This window comes from Mastigoproctus giganteus, chromosome 9 (genome assembly GCF_048544385.1).
Source record: "Mastigoproctus giganteus isolate SK-2022 chromosome 9, ASM4854438v1, whole genome shotgun sequence".
NCBI lineage: Eukaryota > Metazoa > Arthropoda > Arachnida > Uropygi > Thelyphonidae > Mastigoproctus > Mastigoproctus giganteus.
The window spans coordinates 98,073,885-98,099,564 of NC_143583.1; the positions used below are offsets into that span (position 1 = coordinate 98,073,885).

Genomic DNA, 25,680 nt, shown 5'->3' on the forward strand with positions numbered 1-25,680 from the left:
AACCCTGCCAACCTTTGTATCGTCTGCAAACTTGGACATTAAGCTTGATATGCCATCATCAATAGCATTTATAAATACAGAAAACAACAATGGACCCAACACTGAGCCCTGAGGGACTCCACTAATAACATTAGTCCACGAAGAGCAGTGTCCATTGGTTACCACTCTGTCTTCTCCCACTCAATCATCCCTTTATCCATAGCAGCAATTTGCCTCCAATGCCACACTGCTCCGATTTGTGCAGCAGTCTTCCATGTGCAACAGTATCAAAAGCCTTTCTAAGATCCAAGTATATGATATCAAAGTTATTCCCTTCATCCAGTTCCTTTGTGACCACATCATAGTATCCAATCAAATTGATCAGACAAGACTTCCCCTTAACAAAACCATGCTGTGTCCGAGCTATAACTGAAGTCTTGTCTAGATGATCCTGCAGTGCTTCTTTAACCAGTGCCTCCATTAATTTTCCTTGAACAGAAGTTAAACTCACAGGTCTATAATTACTTGTGTCAGCCTTTGATCCTCCTTTGTGTTTGTTATTTGGTTTTTAGGAGCATTAGCAACTGAGGCCATATTGCTCCGGGGATATACGGTGGTCATTCCCTGACCTTTCCGCATCCTCCGTATTTGGTGGTCATGGGCTCGAACCCCGGTCTAATCAAGAAACGTGTGCTATGCACTGCTGCTCCTGCCCACCTGGCTATGGAGGCGCCTATCCTCCTTTGTGAATTTGGGTCACATTTGCACATCTCCAGTCTATGGATACCCCCCCCCCCTGAGTCCAAGGAAGCTCTCATAATTATGGCTAAGGGTTTGCTTACTTCCTTTGCTGCCCCCTTTAATATAACTGGATAGATCCCACCCACCCCAGGTGCCTTTTTTGTGTTTATCTTCAACAATTTCTCCTCCACTTTCCTCTCAGTTATTACAAGATTATCTAGCTTACTGCCAGAGTTGAATATACCTCTGGCATTCCCCTCGCTGAATAAATCCTCATGTGTGAATGTCAATGCAAAATATTCATTTAGTTTGTTAGCTACCTGAGAAGAATCATCAACAGTTGAACCATCGATATCAAGTGGACCAATCTGATTCATCCCCTTCCTTCTAGAGTTCACATAAGTAAAGAACTCTTTGCTGTTTTTCTTTGCATCCCTTGCCAAAGATTTCTCGTAATCTGCCTTCGCCTGCCTAACCTCCTTTGTAACTTGGTTACAGATCAACTTATATCTATCATAGGCTTCTGTGTTATGTGTTAATTTATGTATCCCATGCATTTTTCTTCTCTGCCATATGTCTCATTAGTTCATCTGACATCCATTTAGGCCTAAACCTTGAACAATATTTCTTAGTTGGTATGTAAAGCCTAGTAACTTCCAAGATAAGTTCTTCGAATGCTTCCCATTTTGAATTTGCTGTTGGTAACATCATCAGTTGGTCCCACCGTATAGAATTTTTAAATACTGTCTCAGACCACCGTAGTTGCCTTTATGAAAGCAAAAACCCTTCCCTTTACCCCTGATGGTAGTTACCTCTTTGAGCAAATCCCACTTCAGCACACTGTGATCACTGCCATCTAGTGGTTCCTTTATCTGCAGATTCTTAATGCATGAAGAATCACTACTGATAATCAGATCAAGAGTATTATTCCCTCTAATTGCCTCCCGAACATGCTGCTGTATAAAAAATTTATCCAGTAAATCCACAAAAGCCTTGCTAGTGTGTGAGTGACCAACTCACAAATTACAGTAAATATCTGGGAAATTAAAATCCCCCATTATAAGACTCTCTGATTTACTGGCCCACTCTTATTTCCCTGTACAGTTTCTTATTATACTCATCAGAGTCATTAGGCCTATAACACACTCCTACTCTCAATTTTGATCTCCCAATGCTTATGTCACACCAAACTGACTCGACACTGCACTGTCCAGTGATGTCGACTGGCTGCACTTCCTTGGATTTTGTGTTTCTTAACTAATAGCATAACCTCTCCTCCCTTCCTATCCTGTCTATCCTTCCTGTACACATTATACTCCCCAAATTCCAGTTCTGCATTCCTTATATCTGTGTGACACCACGTCTGATATCCCAACAATACCTGCCTTTGATGTTTTGACCAACACCTCAAATTCATCAAATTTATTTACCAAGCTCCTAGCATTGGTGTATACGCAAATATACATGCACCTGTTCCTATTCTTAGCTACTCTAACCCAACCCATGTGTTTACTTGTACTGCAATGACTCCCAGCAGTCTCTGAAATACCTTGCATCTTGTTTTCCAGGCTGCTGCTCATTCCAATAGAAGCAGTTCAAGAATCACTTTCACCTCTGCCAGTGGCTACTGTTAATCTATTAGTCCATGTATCCCCACAAGCTAGCAGTTTTCCAACCCACCTAACTTTGGGTCGGAAAACTGCTAGCTAGCCTCGATAGCATCAGCAAATATTCTTTGCACCCTTTCTATTTAAGTGTATCCCATCTCTGTAGAAGCAATCTCTCATGTTAACAAGCACAGACCAGGCTGAAAAAAAAATTCTACCCCTTGAGCCTTGCACAGTCTTTCCAGGGCTGAATTGATCGACAAGGCTCTCATCTTTATCTCCCTCCTATCGTATCTGGGCAGAATTGCAGACACTTTCAAATTCAACCCTAATTCACAGCTTTTTTTCAACAGTGACCTGTACTTGTTAATTCCGCCGGTCTCCTACTCTTAATATCATTAGTGCCAACATGTACAACAATATCACCTTTTGTGCCCTTAAAAGATGATATCTGCTCTACAACGTAATCAACCTTTGCCCCTGGCAGACATACCCTGGTCCTGTTCCACCAATCCTTTTTACACACTATGTTCCCCGTTTCCCCTGACAATAGAGTCACCGACAACTACTAGTTCCTGTTGGACCAGTGCATTCTGCCTTGGGGGTTGCCACTGTGTTGCGTGATGATCAAGTGCAAGCTCTGGCATTGATGTGGGCAGCTGAGAGTTTGATGGGCCCCTCAATTTAGATCCTTTGAGGGCATCTACCCTGTCCTTCAAGCTCTCATATTGGCCCATAACAATGCTGAGTTGTCGCCTGATTTCCTCACACTCCTTACATCGTGAATACACAAAGAAATACACAAAGACACTCCCCTTGTCAATATCATGTCTGATTTGTGCAGCAGTCTTCCATGTGCAACAGTATCAAAAGCCTTTCTAAGATCCAAATATCTGATATCAAAGTTATTCCCTTCATCCAGTTCCTTTGTGACCACATCATAGTATCCAATCAAATTGATCAGACAAGACTTCCCCTTAACAAAACCATGCTGTGTCCGAGCTATAACTGAAGTCTTGTCTAGATGATCCTGCAGTGCTTCTTTAACCAGTGCCTCCATTAATTTTCCTGGAACAGAAGTTAAACTCACAGGTCTATAATTACTTGTGTCAGCCTTTGATCCTCCTTTGTGTTTGTTATTTGGTTTTTAGGAGCATTAGCAACTAAGGCCATATTGCTCCGGGGATATGCGGTGGTACCTGATTGCTCCACATTAAACAAGCAGTGCATTTTAAAAGGCTATGATTCAGAGGGCAACTGCCCCCCTCAGTTCTCCCCTGAGCCACAGCACTCCCATTAGCTTGATTTTGCTTTGCTGCTCTGAATCATGAATTCGATTCAGTTTCACTAAAATTTCAATTTCAGTACAAAATTATAACCCTAAACTTATATCCCAATGCAGTTATAATACTATATATCTATATATATATATTTTTCAGTATCGAGTATTATCTCCGAGTTTCGTTATATAACTTCCGTATCAAGTTATGGATTAATTAATAATGTTACGTTTGTAAAATTTAAGTCGTTATATGTATTTAGTTAAAAAAGTACAATTTAACTGACAATGAAGTTTAACAAGTTTAATAAATTTTACTGATTAATTGATAATATTATATACTATACTATACTAAGCTAACGCTATCTAGTAAGGGATATAACATTGTATTGTATAACAAATGCGGCAAGTTACGAATGGTAAATCTACGGACACTAAGTATTAATTAACTTCCAAAATTTCTCTATCTAAATTCAGAATAAATCAAGGATCTTGACTAGGTCTATAAGCTATCTATAGAAAACAATTTAACACAACAATCAAGTTGACAAAGTGGCTAAATATAGCTGAAAACTTGTATTCGCCGGAGCTGCAAAACTTGTAAAACACGTGGATTGGATACCCTTACCGATACTGAGTAATAACCTACAAAATCTCTATCGAAGTTAAAAATTAAACTAAGTATCGTAACTAGGAATATAAAGCTACTCTAGAAAATAAGTTAATATGCCAATTTAAGTTAATAAAACAGAATAAATATAAAAAAAACTTCTCTATTAGCCGGAGCCATAAAATCTTCACCTGTACAAGGCTACTGCGCCTCTGTAGCCAGGTGGGAAGCAGCAGCAGTGCGTAGCACACGCTTCTTGATTAGACCGGGGTTCGAGCCCTTCACCACCAAATACGGAGGATGCGGAAAGGTCAGGGAATGACCACTGCATATCCCGGAGCAATATGGCCTTAGTTGCTAATGCTCCTAAAAATCAAATAACAACAAACAAGGCTACTCTCATTCCCAATCAAACTTATTAGGTAAGCAGGATGTCTTTTGTGCGTGTGTGTAGAAAGGCACACCGCCTTATAAAATCAGAGACTTGCTGGCTAAAAGAAAACTTTCTACAATGTAATCTAAATCTCAACCACTGTAATTTGAATTTATGACTCCTAGTTCTGGAATTCTTTATAATTAATTATATTTATAGTGAGAATTCCACCTTCATTTATTTTACTAATCCCTCTCAGAGCCTTATAAACCTCAATCAGGTCACCTCTGAGGTGCCTGGTTGCCAAGCTCTGTATCCCACATAATCGGAGCCTTTCCTTACATGGCTGTCCTTCTGCCATTCTCACTATATGAGTTGCTCGTCTTTGGACCATTTCAAGAACCCTAATGTCTTTTTTTCAGATGGGGGTCTCCATACTTGAACATAGTATTTGAAATGTCTTATAATTGCCATATACAGTGGGATTATGACCTCCCTATCTCTACAGGATGCTATGGGCTTTCCTAGCTGCCTGTTTACACTGTTAAGAAAACTTCATAACTGCCTGTATTGCAACTCCCAGATCCCTTTCCTCCTCCACTGTTTTTAATTCAATTCCACCAAGTGTATAATTTATTTGTGGGTTGCTATTCCCCAAGCGTAAGACCTTTGCATTTAGCAGCATTAAAACATAGCTGCCACTTCTTTGAAGTCTGTTCAAGTCATCCTGAAAGAGTGCTGCTTGCCAGTGATCATTAACGATTGTGCCAATCTTTGTCACCTGCAAATTTTGACATCATGCCTTTTATCCCTTCATTTATGTCAATGAGAAACAAATGGTCCAAGAACTAATCCTTGAGGGATCCCACTTCTGACATTACACCAATCTGAAGAATATCCATTAATCACACCCATCTGCCTTCTGCCACCCAGCAATATATCTTAGAATCTTACCAGTAATCCCAACCTGTTCAAGCTTATACAGCAACCTCTCATGAGCGACTGAGTCAAATGTTTTGCTAAAATCCAAATAAACTTATGTCGAAATTATTCCCTAAATCCAGCTCATGAGTAACTGCCAAAATAGCCTACTAAGTTAGTTAAGCATGATTTATCCTTAACAAATCCATGTTGTGGCCCTTCAGAATGCCATATCTATCTACATGTTCCTGAATTGCACTCTTAATCTTTGCCTCTAAGATTTTTTCTACCACTGAAGTCAGACTAACCAGTCTGTAGTTACCAATTTCACTCTTAGAACTGCTTTTATGTATTGGTGATACAGTGGCATTTCTCCAATCCAAAGGAATATCTTCCGAGTGCAAAGATGCCCTCATAATTAACTTCATTGGTTCAGTACACTCCCTTAAAACTACAGAGTATGCGACATCAACTCCGGGAGCATTACTTGCCTTTATGCTCCAAATGTTTTCTAATAAACAATTGTGACATCACTAATTTCTTAATTTTTTTTTTAATTTTAAAAATTGACATCAATAATTTCATATGGCTCATCCTCCTCGCACAGCCTCTTTTCAGCATGAAGGGTCTTTCAACAGTAAAGACTGATGCAAAGTACCTATTCAGTTCATCTGCAGCATCAGCTGGGTTATCTAAGACTTTCCCACACCCAGTGCACAAGTGTCCGATCTGATTAGCTTTCTTCTTTGTTGTATTCACATGAAAAATTCCTTGTCCCCATTCTTTGCTCTCTTAACCAATGCTTTCTCATATATAGCCTTGTCCTCCCTGACCTTATTTGTGGTACTATTACAGATTAACTTGTACCTGTTGTATACTTCGGTACTCTTCATTGCTCTGTAACTGTCCCATGCTATCTTTTTCTGCTCTATTTGACTAGCCAGCTCAGCAGTCAACCCATTTTGGCATCCTCCTCCTCCTGCAATATTTTCTTAAAGATATGTATGCATTCATGGCTTCTGTGATTTTTGATTTAGAATTATTCCATAATTCAAATGTATTTGCCATCCCTCGGTAATCTTCCCAATTCACAGATGCCATATAGTGCCTTAAACTGTCAAAGTCCCCCCCTTCTGAAGTTAAAACCTGTGCCTTTACTTTAACTACTGCAACATCTGTCATCATCTTCCAATTGCATGATCACTTTTTAACAGTGGTTCCTGTATTTTAAGCCCTGTGATATCATCTGATTTGTTAGTAATGATGAGGTCAAGAATATTCTTACCTTTAGTACTTTCTCTAACATGCTGGTACAAATAATAATCATCTAGTTTATTTTAAAAAGCTTTTTCCCCATGGTGAGTTTCTCTCTGACTTATCCCAATCAATCTGGGACAAATTAAAGTCACCCATAATAAGACATTCACGCTTGCTTGCTTTACCATTCCATATGCATGCAAAGACTCATCATAATCTTAACAATCTTCTGGTCTATAGATTACTCCCACTCTCGTTGTTCCTTTGCTTTCAACTAACTCAATGCTCAGACTGTAAGAAACACGTCCCCTCCACCCCTTCTACTTTCCCTGTCTTTCTTATATACATTATTCGTACTCGTAGCAGTAATCTCCAAATTCTTGGCTCTTTCGTGAAAGAGAACAAGAAACATATGTATGTTATTAAATGTACATCTATGCTATGCTCATTAAAGCAAGTGCTTTATTAGCTTGAAGGGCAAAGAGACTATCCTGTACAGTCCAAAATTCATCAGAATTCTGTACTTATGAAACTGGAATATCTTTCAGTAAGTTGTTCATTGGTTTTGCCCAGCCTAATTTATTGACAACTGCGGCAGGGAGTATGAGACTTAGCAGTTGTATGGAGTTCCCCCCCCCCACACACAGCCGTTCCACAAGACACTTGAAAGAATGAAAATAGCACTTTAGATGAAAGTGTAGTAATTTTTATGAAATTCTCTTTGGTTCCTTGTTAACTGTTTAATTTCTTGAAATAAAAGTTTGAGACTTATAGGATTTTCAGCAAGTTTAATTTCCAGATAACTTCTAACTTATTAGGTTTCGTAACTGTCTGAAGTAAGAACACAAACAGTGCACTAAGGATGCTCTTCACCATTTACAGCTATATACCTAAGATAGATTAGGGGAATTTTCATATTTTTTAGTTCCTCACCATATTTGTTTCAGCAATGCATTTGCCACGTGGATTTTTTTACAGTGGTGGTTTTCGTGGAGCAGGTTTTGATGTGAAATTTTGAAATTTTGTAAAAATGCAAACACTGTACATAATGGTTTAAAATATTGTTCTTATTTTGATTTAATCACCCAACATTAGAATAAAATTAATGTCAAAAATCAAAAAAGAATTTAAAAAAATAAAAAAAAAATTGCTTGGAAAATTTGTAAATAAAACCCATTACTTTTTTTTGATGCAATAATATACCTTTACATCTATTTATAAAACAAATAAATAAACGTTTTGTTTATACCCCCAGAACAACCACATGGTCAGAGGAGTGCACAGGTTCAAGAGAGAGAGAGAGAGAGAGAGAGAATACAAGAAACAGCACCGTATTTAGCAGTCATATGGGCTTAAATCATGTCATTTAAAGCACGTGTACTTGTTCCTGTTCACTTGGCCTCAGCGGCCCTCAATTAAATATTCTGTTTATACTTCAGGATGACCACAAGGTCAGAGGATTTCACAAGATAGAATCCAAGAAACATCACCATATTTAGTAGTCTGGCAGGCTTGACCTACTGTCACTTAAGCATGTGCATGTCTGCACCCTAGTATTATAAAATTTTGGATCTGAATTCTACAGAAATTTCCAATTTTGACTTTTGTAAGCCATAAAAAAATTCTTTATGGTGCTATGTTTGTGTACAGTGTTCTGCATGCCTGCCTCTTTTGATAATTTTCCATAGAGCTGTGGTTTTTGCTTCATTTTTGTTGTGCTTTTTGTCACTGAACACTTTTAGTGAGGTAGCATTTAATTAAGAACAAATATTTTATAATATTTGTTCTTAATTAAATGCTTGCCCTTTGATTTGATTTTTCTTTAGTATGCTTTCTAGAGAGTTAAACTGGTATTAGAATGAGTAAGCAATGTAAGGAAGCTGGCATTTTCTATAACTGTAAAAAAAAATCTGTAGATGGAATGTACCCCTACAAAACTGACATTTAAAACAGTATACATATAAAAAAAAAAAATAAGAAGTATTTATTGTACAGGCCTTTACAAATGGCACCCATGGGCACAAAACATGCATGTTTGTGAAGACAAGAATCACTTATATTGATAATTGTTTCCTCTATCTCTTGAGGATTGTAGGGATTATCTCTGTAAGCACACTAGTTTTCATTGCTTCCCAGTGAACAGAGTTCAGAGATGCAACAGGGGCCAAATTTTCTTTGAAATTAATGACTCCAAACCAGGGCAGTTGATTAATTGTGTTTGATTTAATGACGATTAAAATTTTTAATTATAAGATTAAAATTAATCTAACATCAAGTACATCTGGGACTGAAATATAGCAGAGAATCTTGCTAGCAAAGAATCATCAAATGCTTTTTCAGAAAAGTGGAAATCATTTTATATACGCAATAGCGGAAGAACTAATTTCAGTTGGATTGGCACTACCATTTCGGTCGTGCATTTTAGTCAGTAAGCATATATATATATATATATATATATATATATATAATGAATAATCTTTAAATAATTCATCTGAACAATGGTATAAAGTACTTCAGTTGTGTGGGGCTGTATCTTTTAGTTGAACTTTTCAATTTACTCAACCATAAAAATTTTGTTTTCACTATTGTTATTGCCATCTCCTTACAGTTGCCTAGTCTACAGACACTACAATTTGCAAAACTGAAGCCATGATTGCATGAACAAAAGGGTGCTAGTCAGAGCACACTTTTTTTTCCCCCTCACCAATCTTGTTGCTCTTCCCTACACATGTTCCAACAGATTCTCATCCTAAAATGAGGCTTCCAGTTCTCATATGCATGTTTTTTATGGTCTGATTCCTTGTGTGGTTATCACTTCGTATGAATAGAGATGTAGACATTTTTTTAGTGTTTTGTGTGCAGTGGTATGCAAGACACCAGTTTGCTGAGATAACTTTTGAGAGTTGAATACATTGCTGAAATCTCATTAAATTTTTCCTCCATTAGGACTATTGATTTGTCAGACCTTATCATCATGATGAACTGAACTTTACAGTTAATTGCCTACATAGTTACAATGCAGAAATACCCATTCCTCAACTTAACATTGTGTTCAACAGATTTAAATCATGTTTCAATAAAAGTTAGCCTGACAAAACAGCAGACAAATCTTTGGTAGGTAAGAGCACATTTTTGTTCCTCTCACCGATCTAAGGTGATGGTGTGAGGGAGGGTTACTGTTCACACATCAAGGTCACTTCTATGTTGTAATCAAAATTGAGTTACCTTTCACAGTGTGCATGCCATTTATAGAGATGCATAATGACTTTTGAGCACCCTGTATTTTATATCTGTACTTCTTGGTTCATTTTACAACCAGTTAAAATATACTCTTCTCATTGATTTTACTTGGCTTATTCAGGGCTTTAAACCTCAATCAGTACCTTTCCATCAAGGTGTTAAGTTACCTTTGAAGTTTGCACCTTGTGCCACTAGGGACACTAATTTATGTTCATCAATCTGGTTGCACTTCTTTGAACTCTCTGTGGAAGTACTGCATTTTTAAAAATTACAATCCCAGATCTGAATACAATGTTTATTAAAGTGCAGTCTTGCCATCTAATATATGGTGATTCTTAATTACATACAATAAATGTAAGGATTGTGTTCTGTGACTCGTATCGTGGTAGATGACTTTCATCAACCGGTGAAATACCACCACTTTGCTTATTGGAGGCTTGAAGTGGTGAAACCCATGTTTAGTCTCTAGAGCAAAGTTTCCGGCATCCCCCTCCCCCCATACTTCTCCTTCAACCCATGAACGGTACTAAGTACTATAGGTTTTGATACCTTTCGTGTTTGGGGTTTTCATAAAAAAAAAAAAAAAAAAGTTCCTATAAACATATGGTTGCAAACACTTTGTCAGTGAGGGTATGGTAATGTTGCATATGGTCACAACATGCATTGACCTTGTGCTTATTGTTTGATGATGTCAGGGGGAGTATAACTACTTATTAGTGTAACATGTATTCTTCTGTTGTTGTTCCAGTGTTGTATTGTTTATTTTTCTGTACTGTTTAGGCTTATGTAATAAAAGTAATACCGAATAACTGGAATTATTTTTTTGCCAAATTACCTGATATGTTTCTAGTGTGTGAAGAAGAACATAACAGTTTGCTTGATCATTGTTTGGGAGAATAGGTTGTTAAACCAATATGACAAATACTGGTAGACGACAAAGTTACAGGAGTGCTGGTGTTGAAGAGAGCATCCTCCATTCTGTGGAATGATACCCCACATGCTAGCACTAGACAGTTGACTTCTTCTCATGGTGCTTCTCAGTCTGTGTATGAAACAACAACAACTGTTCAAACAGTTGTTATTCCATACCATGTGCAGTCTATTCAAGCTCTGCAACTAGCAGATCCTCTGCTCTGTAGAGCATTTTCCTAATGATACAGTCTAGATAGTAATGGTATTCTGAGGGAAATACATCATGGTTTTGTAAAAAGAAGATCAGTCATGTTTAATTAACTTGGTTAGTTATTTTGACTCATGAACTGGATGTAGGAAATGATTTTATGCTGTATAATTGGACTACAGGAGAGTATTTGACTCTGCCCTGCATGTATAGTGTTACTTATACTTATGCAGGTTACTGGATAAGTTATATGTTGGTATGATAGCAAGATCCTCAGATGAAGTTCTCTGTGCAGTTGTAGGTGGTGGTGGTGGTGGCGGCAAAGACGGCTTATAGTATCCTGTTAATGATATCTCTACAAGAAATGTTAATAACATTTCTTGTAGAGATATGGAAGTCATAATCAAACTTTATAAGGCAATGGTGAAATTCACTTGCAATACTATGCCCAAGTATGGAGACTGCATGCGAGGAAATACATCAAGTTTCTTGAAGTGGCTAGACATAGCTAAGTGGTCAATGCAGGAGTGTAGTTGTACATGCATTTGGGTTGACTGTGGATCAAGCCTGTGTGACTGCTAAATATGACTAATGACAACATATCAAATAACTGGTTGTAAATTCCTTTGACCTACATTGTCGTGCCAGAATATAAATAACACTAAAATACAGGCAATTTGTTTAGTGAGATTAGCAGAAAAATGCCCACATGAGGAAAGGCTCTGAATATGTGGGCAACAGAGCTTGGTAAACTATACATCTCAGAAAGGATTTGATTGAGCCTCATAAAACTCTGAGGGATTAAATGAATGAATATAGATGAAATTTTCATTGTTCTAAATATACCTTCGTGCTACCTCTGTGGGCATTTGAGGCTGACAGTGTGAGGAAATTCAAAAATCAGCTGAATTGGTACCTACATGTGGAGGAAACTTTTTTTTCTTCTTTCTCTGTTGGTGCGGCGCCTCTGTAGCCAGGTGGACAGAAGCGGCAGTGCGTAGCACACGCTTCTTGATTAGACCGGGGTTCGAGCCCGTGACCACCAAATACGGAGGATGCAGAAAGGTCAGGGAATGATCACCGCATATCCCCGGAGCAATATGGCCTTAGTTGCTAATGCTCCTAAAAACCAAACAACAACAACAACTCTGTTGGTGCTACAAAAGTCTGAGGCTTCTTTTGCAACATATAGCTCATACTAATACCAGTCATAACATGCACACGTGAACCAGAAAGGATCTGGATTCAATGCAGGAAACAAGCTTCCAACATCAGTTTAGAATTAATGTTTGGGCAGGAATAATTGATGATCTTCTAATAGGACCTCAATTTTCAGGGATCTCTGATTTACATTTTTTGGCTAAGGTAAAGGAAAGCCTGCATGAGAAGCACGCAAAAGTTCAATGAGATTTACCAGTAAAAATACTTTGCCATAACGGCATTTGTATTGTTGCTCGCTCGGTAAACAGACGGTGGATGTTATATCAGTCTGGAGTAGAAGTTGAATCCCACTGGAGCTTGAAACTCTCCCGAAGTGGAGGGGGGGGTAACCTGACCTTTTTCTTTAGAATCACTAATTGAATTAACTAACTGAATCATGAACAGTCATATTGGAAGTTCTGGCATTGTAAAAAATGTTCGTAACATAGTTTCACATGTAAACTTTTTTTGAAAATTGCCATGCTTCTCGTGTGGGCTTCCTTTGCCTTTTTTTTTTCTTAATAAACAATTTATCCTCCAGTGATTCTAAAGAAAAAAGGTCAGGTTACTCCCTCCTCTTCGGGAAGGTTTCAATCTCCCATTGGATTCAATTTCTACTCCTGACCGATAACATCCACCGTCTGTTTACTGAGCAAGCAACAATACAAATGCTGTTATGGCAAAGTACTTTTACCGGTAAATTTCATTGAACTTTTGTATGTTTCTCGTGTAGACTTTCTTTACCTTCGCTCATTTTTTAATGGAAGTTGCTTTAATATACTGGAAAATGTATCATGTAGTTTGAAAATGTAGTTTGTGCACAATGGAGCATCCACTTGTTTTGTACCTACAATGCCAAGTTTTTGGATGATTGATAGATAGGATGAAACATACTGGTTTTGTGGTCTCCATGATTGCATGATCTTTTGCCTGCAGACTTATCTGGGGCCATACAAAGAACGTAGTGTGTGTGCACACACACAATCATTATGCAGGACAAGCGTTGACATTTGATTGAAGTGCCATGTCTCAAGGCACAGATTGTTCTGAGAATTGTTTCAGGAACGTGAGAGTGACTTCAGCATACTTCACTGGCCTGCTTAGTCACTCAGCAGATTTAAGCACATCCCAATGAATAGAATCCTACTTAGTAACCAGTTGAGGTGGAATAAGTTTGCAGTAGGGATCAGCTGCCATCCCATCTGAGGCATTATGAGATATGATAGTTTGTATGGGCCAGCATCCCTGTGGAACATTTTCAGCATTTCATGCTTAAGTGTCCCTGTAATGAGACTTTTCTGAGTTAGAAGAGATGCCACTTGCTATTAGGTTGATGTATCTAATAAATTGGCAACTCAGTGTATACCCAAATTTTGATGGTTTTTTTTTTTTTTTTTTAAGATATAAATTATTTGGCATAATGCCCCTGTGTATCCCAACATAATCATTTTTTGGAAACTTGTGAAAATCCATTCTTTGATACAGTATAGCAGTATAGAATAGGAAGTTTTTTTTTATAGTGATTTACAATTTTTTTTTTGCTTGAATCTTGATGCCCCCATGTTTTACTTATGTATTAGCACATTACTCTAGTTAAAAGTCTGTTTAGAATGCAGAAAAACCTGCATAATTATTTAACGAAATTAACTTTTAAAAATGTTTGCATTGTGGCATTGATTAAAGATCACAATTTTATAATTTATTTTTATTTTACTACATTTAATTTAAAAAATTAAATTTAAATTAATCTAAATTTAATAGTGGGAAAGATATCGTATCCACAGAAGGAAGAGGAGCAGAATTCTTTGGTTACTCCCATCCAACTATTCAAAACTTAATACAGAGTTGTCCTGGTGCCCGTAAGTGTGTTTCATATCGGTGGGTGAGATTTGAAGTTAGTAAACCAGGTTTTTCTAGTGAAAGTGTTTCTTCTGCTGACGTTGACCCAGCTGTAAGTTTTGAAGTGTTTTCTCGACTTTCTTCAGGGACTGTTTTTATAAAAACTGGTATGTGTTACTTTAATCAAATAAGAAATATTTGTTAGATTTCAATGATTGACTCTATTTTTCTAACTTTTTTTCCCCCTTTCTGGAAAACGATTTATCTCACTTTAAAGGGAGTATTAACAGTATGCACAAATTATAGTTGCATTTCACGCACCATAAAGTTTTTGAATGTCTGCTTGAGAGAATAAATGAACAAACTAATGCTAAAATAAAGAATAACATTACAGAGCAAATAGTTACCTTTATTTTGAATAAGAGGACTGTTAAAAAATAATTACAATTTTTTAGTTATTTGCATAAACATACATCCAAATTTTGTTTCGTTTTTGAAATAGTTTCCGTTCAATGTAATAATCTCCTGCACCCAATGGTTATCATTCTCCAAAAAACTTTTTGTGCAGATCTATTCTTGCATATGACCACAGGAAATATGGTGAAGTAGCATATTTCCCAATTTCAGTCAACCTATCTGATGTAATTTCATTGGCATGCATTATTTAATAGTATGAAAATGAAGCTGTGAAAACTGTCATCATATAAAAAACAGTGTGCTTGGATTTCTTCACATTAAAAAAAAAAAAAAAAAAAAAAAGGGTAATTCTATTTTAGATTTCTTTTAGACTTTTTTTACATTAATAAAAAAAAAAAAACAAGCCTATATATGGGATAACTCTTAATATCTGTGGGAGCGAAGTTGAAAAATATGTAATTAATGATATTGAAATTTCGCAAGATTATTTAATGAAAAAACTTTTGAGCCTACAGGCCAGTAAGGCTCCTGGAGTTGATGGAATATACCCTATAATCTTAAGGGAGGCAGCAAGTGAGTGCATTGAACCATTGAGGCTAATTATGCGAGCATCACCAGACTCTGGGGAGATTCCCTTGGATTGGAAAAGTGCCAATGTATCTCCCATACGTAAGGGTGGCTCTAAGAGTGAAGTGGGAAATTATCGACCTGTCAGTCTGACTTCAGTGGTAGGGAAAATCATGGAGGCAATGATCAAGGGTGGAATTCAGGATCATTTGGATCGAATTGAAATTCTCAAGGATACTCAGCATGGTTTTGTAAAGGGAAAATCATGTTTAACAAATCTGGTTTGCTATTTTGAAAGGATCACTCATGAGCTGGATTTAGGGAATAATTTCAACATTGTTTATTTAGATTTCAGCAAAGCTTTTAACTCAGTCCCACATGAGCAGTTGCTTTATAAGCTGGAACAGGTTGGAATCACTGGGAAAATCCTTAGATGGATAGCAGGATGGCTTCAGGGCAGGAGGCAGAGGGTTGTGATAAATGGCTATTCCTCAGATTGGGTTGATGTAAGAAGTGGGGTTCCCCAAGGAACCCTGTTGTTAGGACAACTGTTGTTTTTAATTTTCATAAACAACATCGATGAAGGGATAGAGGGTGTGATGTCTAAATTTGAAGATGATGTTAAAATTGGTAGAGTAGTTAATGATCACTGTCAAGCTGAGCTTCTTCAGAGAGACCTAGATAGACTTCAGGAATGGTCAGAAAAATGGCAGCTATGCTTTAATCCAACAAAGTGTAAGGTATTATTACACTTGGGAAACAGTAATCCCAAAATAACTTATTTACTTGGTGAGTTCAACTAAACCCAGTACTGGAGGAAAGGGACTTGGGTGTTATGATACGGTCATACATGAAATTCTCTGAGCATTGCAAACAGGTTGCAAGGAAGGCCCGTGGTGTCCTATCGAACTTTTGCAAGTAGAGATAGGGACGTGATAATCCCATTATATAAGGCTTTTGTTAGCCCACACTTGGAATACTGTGTTCAAGTATGGAGACCGCACCTAAAGAAAGACATCAAGCTTCTTGAAAGGGTGCAAAGACAGGTAACTCACCTGGTGAGATCGGCAAAAGGGTGTCCTTATGAAGAAAGACTTCGAATATGTGGGTTGCAGAGTTTGGAAACTAGACACCTTAGGGGAAATTTGATTGAGGTGTTTAAGGCTCTGAGAGGCATCAGTAAAATGAATGAGGACGAAATTTTCAAGATTATAAATGATGCTAGAACTAGGGACATAAATTCAAGTTACGGGGGGGAAATGTTTAGATTGGACTGCAGGAAGTTTCATTTTAGCCAGCGAGTTATAATTTCTGGAATAAGTTACCTACATGGGTGGTAGAGGCTGACAGTTTGGGGAAATTCAAAAGTCATCTGGATAGTACCTTCGGGTGAGGGAATCGCATAGGATGATAGGTTTCATTTCCTTTTCTTTTATTAATTATTCATTTATTTTATTATTTTTTTATCATTGTTTTATTCGTTTTTTTATTTTTTATTTTTTTATTTTGGCTGGTGCAGCATAAACCATAGCCTTTCTTGCACCATGCGGCCATTACTAATACTAGTATCAGTTTAGAAAGCCTTTAGACAAAAAAAAAACTGTATACAGGAATAACTCAGTGCCATTTTAGGAAACTTTAGTGCTACTTTAGAAAGCCGTTTCATCTGCCAAACAGATAATGCATACATTTGTGTAAAGGCTTTCTAATGTGATAATTCTTGTCAGAGTAAATATAATATGTCATTGGAGTTGTTGCAAAATCCCCATGAGCACAGTGCCCAACATTTGAAAGCATGCTGCTGCATTGAAGAAAACGTTTATCTCTGACAGCTAATGGTTTTATGAAAGGATTTGAACTGAACTAACCCAAAATACAATTATGTTATTTAATTAAAATTCCATGCAATTTTAGACCAAAAGCTTCAAGCTATTGAAAATATACACGATTGTCCCACTGATAATGCAACAGCATCATTTTGTATGTGGTTGTATAATTAAAACTGATAATTACAATTATAATTATTATAAATAGTGTATATTAGAGCTGTATAATTGAAAGCATACAAAGTTTTTATCATTTTTTTTATTATACAACATCTCATATTGTGAATCCCTTTGCAATGAGACCAAGTGGCAAGTGTTCCCAAGTCCAAGTGACTCTTTTTTGCTAAAAAAGTGATTTTTAAAGCTACAGAACTTTAGTTAATATTTTAATGTTCAGTTTTGATTCTGTTAATATTCTCACAAATTATTTTGCCTTATGAACTTTAAGCACAATCTAGAAAAGAAAGTCATCCTTCTTGTTTTTATTAACTTTAATACTGCTTGGGCACTAGGTGGCACTGTTTCTGCCTTCCCCATGGCAGGGTTGATAACCTGAGATGAAAAGCTGTCAATCTCATGGGTAAAGGATCAAACATACATATTTAACTAATCTGATTAGTTATTTTGGGAGTTACTGATGAGTTGGATGTAGGAAATAATTTTGACATTGTTTATTTTGACTTAGCAAAGAATTTGACTCTGCTCCACACAAGAAGGTACTGTATAAGCTGGAACATGTTGGTATCATAGCTAAGATCCTTAGATGGGTCATAGTATGGCCCATCTACCTTCTGACTTTATAGGTAGATGATTAATCATCTACCTATAAAGTCAGAAGGTAGATGATTATGATTAATGGTTACATGTCAGATTGGGCCAGTATTAGAAGTGGGATCCCTTAATGATTGGTGCTGAGGTAGTTGTAATTTCTGATTTTTCTTAAATAATGTTGATGAAGAAAGATACAGGGTATGACGTCAAAATAAATTTTATATCAAGGTTGATATCAAATTTTAATATCATCTTTGATATCGTCAAAGATGATATCAAGGTTGAGAGAGTGGTCAATGACTAGTGTCTAGCACTGCTCCTTCTAAATGACTTGGATAAGATTAAGGACGGGCAGAAAAGTGGTAGCAGTGCTTTAATTCAGTGAAATGTATGGTCTTACACTTGGGAAATACCAATACAAAAATAACTTGTATTTTGGAGTTGGTATACCCTAACTACAACAAAAGTCTGTTTTTGTATGTGGTGCTGATGGATTGAAGTGTACAGATCTTGATAGCAGTAAGTTAACCTCGAGTGAATAGGTGACTTTTCTGCCACCTTCGAGAGTTACCTTCCCCCTCCTCTCCACTGACAGTTCCTACCATCTGTCCTTTCCCATTCCTTCTGCCCCATTGGCCTTGGAGAGAACACTGTGATGGGCCCTCTTCACTGTGTGCTCAGTCTGCTGTTGAGTGCAATTTCTGCAGCTTTACAGTTGTTTCACAACAAGTGTTTTTTATTGTGTATTTTGCAAATGATTGTAACTGTGCATGTTTTGTAAGTAGGGAATTTTTATGTTATATTTTATTAAAATTTTGGATTTTTGGAATTTTATATATATCCTCATAATATGGAAAAACATCATCAGTGCAAAGATTAGTTTTCAGCAAAAGGTTTCACATTTTTAATCAGTGAACATGGAATAGTTACACCACAGTGATGTCGAAGTCTTCTGACATCAAGATTTTGAGAGTGGTTATTGATAGTAACAAAGGTATACTGATTTAGCAAGACCTTGATAAATTATTTAGTTGGTCTTAAAAATAGCAGTTTCAGTAAAAGTTCAGTACGGGTAAATATAAGGTTCTACATTTAGATAATAATAATCTCAGATGCTACTGCTTCTGAGATTATCTGAGATAGTGACCAACCTGTTTGGATATTATGATGTAGTAACAAAGGAACTGGATGCAAAAAATAATTTTGATATCATTTACTTGGATTTCAGGAAAGCTTTTGATTTGATAGTGTTGCACATAAAAGATGTGCAAATTGGAACAGTGTGGCATTAAGGGCAAGTTGCTACTCTGGATTGGATAAAGTGGGAGAAGACAGTGATTATTAATGGACACTGATCTTCATAGACTGTTTCTCGTGGAGTTCCCCAGGGTTCACTGTTGGGTCCATTGTTGTTTTCTACATTTATTAATGATATTGATGAAGAGTATATGAGGCTTAATGTATAAGTTTGCAGATGATGCAAAGGTTGTCAGGGTGGTTAACGACAATCATCAGGGTGAGCTACTGCAACAAGGTCTAGGAAAATTGGGTCGATGGGCTGAGAAATGGCAGTTGAAGTTTAACATTGACAAATGCAAAGTACTGCAGATGGGTAGCTGTAATCCCAGACAGGCTTCAGTTCTGCAAACTGCAGCATCTGGAGACTAGGCACTTGCAAGATGATCTGATTGAGGTGTTTTAAGGCTTTTAATGGATTGAGCAAGTTTTATGTTGATGGTATTCTTCCTCTTGCTCAGACTACATACATGAGGGGACATAAATTCAAATTGAGGGAGGATGGTTGCATGATAGATATATGGTTTGCCTTCAGCCAGTAGGTGGTTGATTGTTGGAATTGGAACAGGAACACGTTCATCTGCTGTTATGGAAGTGGGCAGTTTGAGTAAATTCAAGGAAGAACTAGACAAGTGATTGGAGGTGTGGGCAGGTGATATGGGAGGGGTTATTTTTTTTTTGGTCGATTCTTTATAAGCTTGCTTTCTTGTATCATATGCCACTATGAATAATAATAATAATCCTATTAGTGGGAAAGCAACTATATAAAATTACAAGACTGACTGACTCCTTATAAATAGATGTAAATAGCTTTAAGATAAAGTCCAACTATGGACTTTTATCTAGAAGTAGTTAGCTTGTTCATAACCACCATATCATTATAGCTTGACAACATAGTAAAGGCCAAAAAGATACAAGGAAGCTAGGATTTTGCTGCCTTAAAAAAAAACAAAACCACCCTTGTCTGTATTTTTCCCACTGATAGGTACCAATCTAGTTTCCCCCCTTCAAACTCCATCAGCATCCCAAAAGGCTGATACCACCACCTTGTCGGCAGAAAGAATCAGCCTGACTTTCTTTGGAGGGGAGAAGAGCTGTGTTTCCCTGTTTGGACAATTCCTTTGTCTCTAGTGTGAAAGTGATCATCCATGTCACAAACCTTGCAAAAAAATTTGCTGGATCTGCTTGAAAATAATGCAAATGTTCACTTGATTCAACAATTTTTGTGCATTTTTGATCTGCTGTCAACAACTTTGGGACCCATCATGCTGACACCTTTTTCATAGCAAGAACCTCCATTATGTGGTACACACATCCAGGTGAGATGATGCTGGCAGTGGACTTAACTGTCACTTGTCGATCACTCATCAGATCATGCACATTGTCAACAACTTCTGGAATAGTGAATGTTGTAGGCTTTCCACAGCGTGGGTCATCTTCCAGGTCCTTCCTCTCTCATTTAAATTCTGCTGCCCATTTCTTAACCAAGGAATAGGAAGGGGCATCCTCTCCAATTTAACCACATTGTCATTGAATTGCCTTTGATGTTAGTCCCCCCCCCCCAATATTGGATGACTATACAGTGACTAATTTTGTCCATCATTTCTCATTCTTACAACTTTGTTGACTACAGAACGTATAAATAAATAAATAAAAAAGTTTCTGACTTTTCAGACTCTGGACACAAACTTTCCTCATAAGGTGAGACTTAAGAATCTTATACTTGGTGCTACAAAGGTCATTGTCTGCCAAGTTGCAGTTCATGATCAAAGTTTGCATTTCATTTCCTACAAAGGTGCATACATGCAGTTTTTTTTTTTTTTTTTTGAGTCTGGATCCAAAAGCCATATTTTTTACTGTACTAGCTATCATTCTAAAGTTCCCATATTTTGTGGGGATCCCAAAGCCACAAAATATGAGAACATCAGAAATACTGAAATCAGTATTAGTGGTTCACAATATGTAGTAGTAATAATGGCAAATGATGCAAGATAGCAAGCTTATATAGTTGTATAGCATTGGCCAAAAAAAAAAAAAAAAAAAAAGGGCCTTTCATCCATCTATACCCTCCAAGGATTTGTCTAGTTCTCCCTTGAATTTATTCAACCCATCCACTTCAACAACAATAGATAGAAGCCTGTTCCAACAATCAACTACTCGCTGGCTAAAGGCAAACTTCCACACATCTATTGAAGTGACCAACATATTGAAGTGCTGGATGATGTTGCTTGGCCTCAATGAATTCAGGTTGGTGAGTATCATCATGAATGGGAGGTGTTGGTTCTGCTGGTTTCTATTTCTTGTTTATGGAATGAAATATCTTCCTCAGATAGGCATCGGTCTGGTGTGTTATCAGCTTAATGAGTGTGGACACATTTTTTTTTTTTTTTATTGAGAAGTGCACTTCTAGGAAGTAATGCATAAATTGACTAGAAGAAATTTGGAGATGGCGAATGGGTTTCATTCCAAAGGTTCAGCCACCACAGAATCCGTTATTCCATTATTAAAAGAGTGCTATGCTGAGAAACAGCTACAGAGGCATATAAAAGTATAGGTGTTGACCTCTCTGTGTATTGACTAATCAGTTTAATATTATGGCAGCCCATAAGTTCTTCTTGGTTGGAAGTGTTCTTTGTAATTGTAAGTTTTTTTCCCCATGTTAGCCTTAGTTCCACATATGATGAAACTTACTGAATTCGCTTCTGTTAACAATAACTTGGTTTATTTCTGAACTTCCTCTTTGTGATTGTCATGGGGGGCTGATTTGGCATTGTTTAGTTGGAATCTGTTTAGCTGAAGGTAGAAAATTAGCTGTTGAATCTGTATGCAGGTTTTGTTATTAATTTATCGAATCTATTTAGGGTTTTTTGAAATAATGAATTTTTGATCATCAGTGTAAAAGCATAAATTTGGATTTATTGCTAGGCATGATGCTTGTCTTTAGGATCTCCTTGAAGATGTCCAGGAGGAAATCCCTATATACACTGAACTTGCCTTAAGTTTTATAAGTTTTTCTGTGTCAGATAATGAGAAGACAAAAAGAAAGGAAATTAACAAAAACAAAATAAATATCAAATTTTTATATTTACAATTAAGAATAAATAAGTAAAATAATTTTATATACAGGTAGTTAATTGAATGAATTAACTTTGAGTTAATTCGTTCCTAGCGCATGCTCTTAAAGCGAAAACTTGTAAAGCGGGAATTTATTTCCCATAGACATAATGTTAAACACAAGGGTTACATTCTCAACAGTGAAATTTGACAGTAAGTTAAACAGTAAGTAAGTTTTACAGTCAGTTAAGTAAAGGTCAACAAAATAATAGTTTATGCTTAAACAATGATTTAGTTATCCAAAGAAATGAAAACATAGCCTTTAAAATAAAGCAAATTATAATAATAAAGAGATAATTTATGTCATACAAATGTTAAAGAATGTTTATTCTTCATCACCATAGACTAAATGAACACTCATTGTAAACTGTGGTTTGTTGGAAGCACAAGGAGTCTTCGTCTTCTTCGGAAATGCTTTAAGAGTCGTTTGATTCCAAGACAGTCTTTTCTTTATAAATTTCACGACAGCATGCATAAGAATTTAAATCTGTAGCAACTTTTCTAGTGTGCTCAAAAATCTCAATTGCTGTTTCTGTGTTGAAAAGCTTTGTCAAGCCCCTTGAAAGTGAAGGAACAAACAGGAGTTTCAGCTATTAAACCTGCTTCTTCTGATTTAGCTATTTGAATGAGGTTTTCATTTGTGAGCTCTCCATTGTTTAAGAGTTGGACTTCCCTCCTTATCTCTGCCTGAACAAACAAATGCATGTACAGTAGTACTGTATTATATAGCTACATAGTTTGAAATGCCATATTTATGAATGTTTAGCATTTATTTATTTAATGTTCATATTTTCAATTTTGTTGATACTTGAAAAAAAAAAAAAACTCAAACTGGGAACTGCCTGTACATTGATATAGCTTTCAGCTTTCTGGATACTATCTTTTTTTTTTTTTTTGGTCTTTTCTGCTCACTATCTTAAGGTGTTTTTTTTTTTTTTTTTGTCTTTTTCACAAAATAAAGCTGTGGTTTCATTATTAAAGTCAGAATTTTTAAAAAAGTTCTGCAAATTTCTGCTTAATTTTATTCTCATCTCTAGTTAATGAAATGACCATTAGGTGTGCTAGTCTATTTTTCACAAGGCTTTCTATGTATTATAAAATCTGGAAAAGGTAATACATTTGTTTTGTATATGGTATATTGATGTCATTTTTCAGTTTCAAATGGTGGGAAATGCAATATAATCACAATTTAGGAACAGATAAGCAGAACAATATGCAAATAATGATTGCAGAAACAATGTTGAATGCAATGTTCATGCCAACCGTTGTATTTGTGTAATGCAGATGTTGAGAACTACTGCAGCACCCTATTCTCCTGACCTAGCACTGTTACACTTCTTGTTTTGAGAAATGAAACCATTGTGGATGCCGCTTTAATTCATCTCAGGAAGTCAATGAATTGGAATCGTGGTTTCAGGCAAAAAGTGCGGACTTCTATGATCAAGGCATTAAACAACTGATCCATAGATGGGAGAAATGTGTTATTATATGTGAAGAGTACATAGAAAAGGATTCAAGTTCCTGTGAAGTTTCACCTTTCTAGAGCTATTATTTCTAGGTAAGGGTATGAACTTTTTGATACCCCCTCGTAGTAGTTATTAGCTAGGGAAAAAAACTTGATGTCACATTAGCAGCTATTAAATTAGATATTTTTATAAATGTTTTATTTCTTTTTTTTAAACTAAATTACTATAGTTATGATAATTATTAATCATTGTGTTCCAGAACAAAAAAAAAAAGGCAGCTGTGTTATAGGCTCTTAATCTTGGTGTATTATATACATCAAAAACAGTAAAATGTATAAATTCTGCAAATATATAATTCTCAGTGTGAATTTTAGTAGCATTTGTCTACTCACTTCCAATCTCCATCATTATTTTTTAATTGGAAAAGTTTCGCTGTAAAAAAAATTCTTTGGGCATTACATATACATTAAAAGACACTCATTGCTATGGTAGCTTTCCACAGTTTTGATTTCCTTTGTTTTTGTTGCTGAAAAATATATATATTTTTTGGATAACAAGATGTTTCCAGTGTTTTTTTTTTATCTTATATAATTAAGATAATGCTTTTTCTCAAAAATTGGATTAGTGAAGTAAAAACACCATGCACTTGTGGTTTAGTTTTTTGCATGCCTGCAAGGCAGTTGAAAAAAAAATTAATATTTCCAGTACAAAAATTATATTTTAATCTTAAAATGGGAATAGTATTTGTTGATCAAGAAAAAAAAATTAATAAGAAGCATTCATATGCCACATTATAAAGTGGCAAATCTTGGAGACCTGATCATTTATATTATGAACGATAATTTTTTTTTATTATTATTAACTGTTGAGACTACAAATACAATAATTGAATTGGTAACCAGGAAAAAAAAAAAAAAAAAAAAAATCAACTAGATATACTGATAGGTGACTAAGTTAATTTGAGAAAATCATCCATTGTGACCACTTACGTTACGAAAGTGTTAAAAAAAATTGCCAGTTATAAACATGGTAGTTTACTTAAAAAAAAAATACATTATTTGATAAAAAAAACAGCTTTTCTTGTGATAGACTACAAAATCTCATGCAGTTGGTGGGTATATATTGATAACTGGTTTGTGAAACACTGGTTTATTGTGTGATTAAAACGTAACATATGACAAATGTTTAACATTTCTATTGAGAATTACAGCTCTGGTTCATACTATCTAATTTCTACACATACATATGAAATGCCAGTCCATTGTTAGATATTTTTTATAGTTAGTACCTCTGGACTTGTGTGCTTTCTGTGATAAGTAATAACTAAAGTTATTACTTATCACAGAAAGCACCTTGTTTATCACCTGTTGTTCTTCAGAGATTTTGCTTATCAGCTGGTGGAAAGCATATAGCATGACACTGTAGTGTGCAGTTAAGCACGAACATACTGGATATATACTCGAAGAAGGTGTAATATTTTAATAAAAACACTTTATTTTTCTTTAAGTTTTTTATTATTTTTTTTTTTACAGAACCAGGCTTAGAACAAAGCCCAATCAAATTACCCCTCGACATCAAAATCAAAGAAGAACCATTATACTGAAGAATTAAGAAGAATGAGTGTTCAGTGTTAATTATATCTGTAAATAATATTTTGTAATAAAACTATTTTTCATTTGTTTTACTGATCTTTATCTTTTGCCATGCAAAAACATATACAGTACTTGATTTTCTTTTCCAGATGATAACATGGACATTGTTCATTTGACTACTGTATTAGTTTTTAATTTACAAAATAAAACTGAATATAGCAACTTCAAAGATGGTTTCCATATTGATGAACATTTACATATCTGCCAACCTTTCCTGGAAGATTTACAAAATAAAACAGCTTAAGATTTAAAATTGTGTAGGCCTGAAGTCAGGAGTGAGAGTGCATAGCACGCATTCCTTGAGTGGACCGGGATTCAAGCCCGTGACTACTAAATGCGATAAATATCTGTATTGACGATTTATTGTAAACTCTACTGACTTGGTTGTCGTGCCGGAGTATAAAC

The 25,680-nt window shown here is 36.0% G+C and overlaps 1 protein-coding gene across 2 annotated transcripts in view; it reads left to right on the plus strand.

The window, feature by feature from the left end:
* The window catches only part of LOC150080580 (transforming growth factor beta regulator 1), an 86,083-nt gene extending 60,779 nt beyond the window's left edge, over nucleotides 1–25,304 (plus strand). For both annotated transcript variants that reach the window (XM_090381167.1, XM_090381169.1), the window contains exons 7-8: nucleotides 14,089–14,333; nucleotides 25,156–25,304. In XM_090381167.1, the coding sequence (XP_090237293.1) occupies nucleotides 14,089–14,333; nucleotides 25,156–25,226 (316 nt within the window). In that variant the 3' untranslated portion in view covers nucleotides 25,227–25,304. The remainder of the gene's footprint in view (nucleotides 1–14,088; nucleotides 14,334–25,155) is intronic.
* The last annotated feature ends 376 nt before the right edge of the window (nucleotides 25,305–25,680 follow it).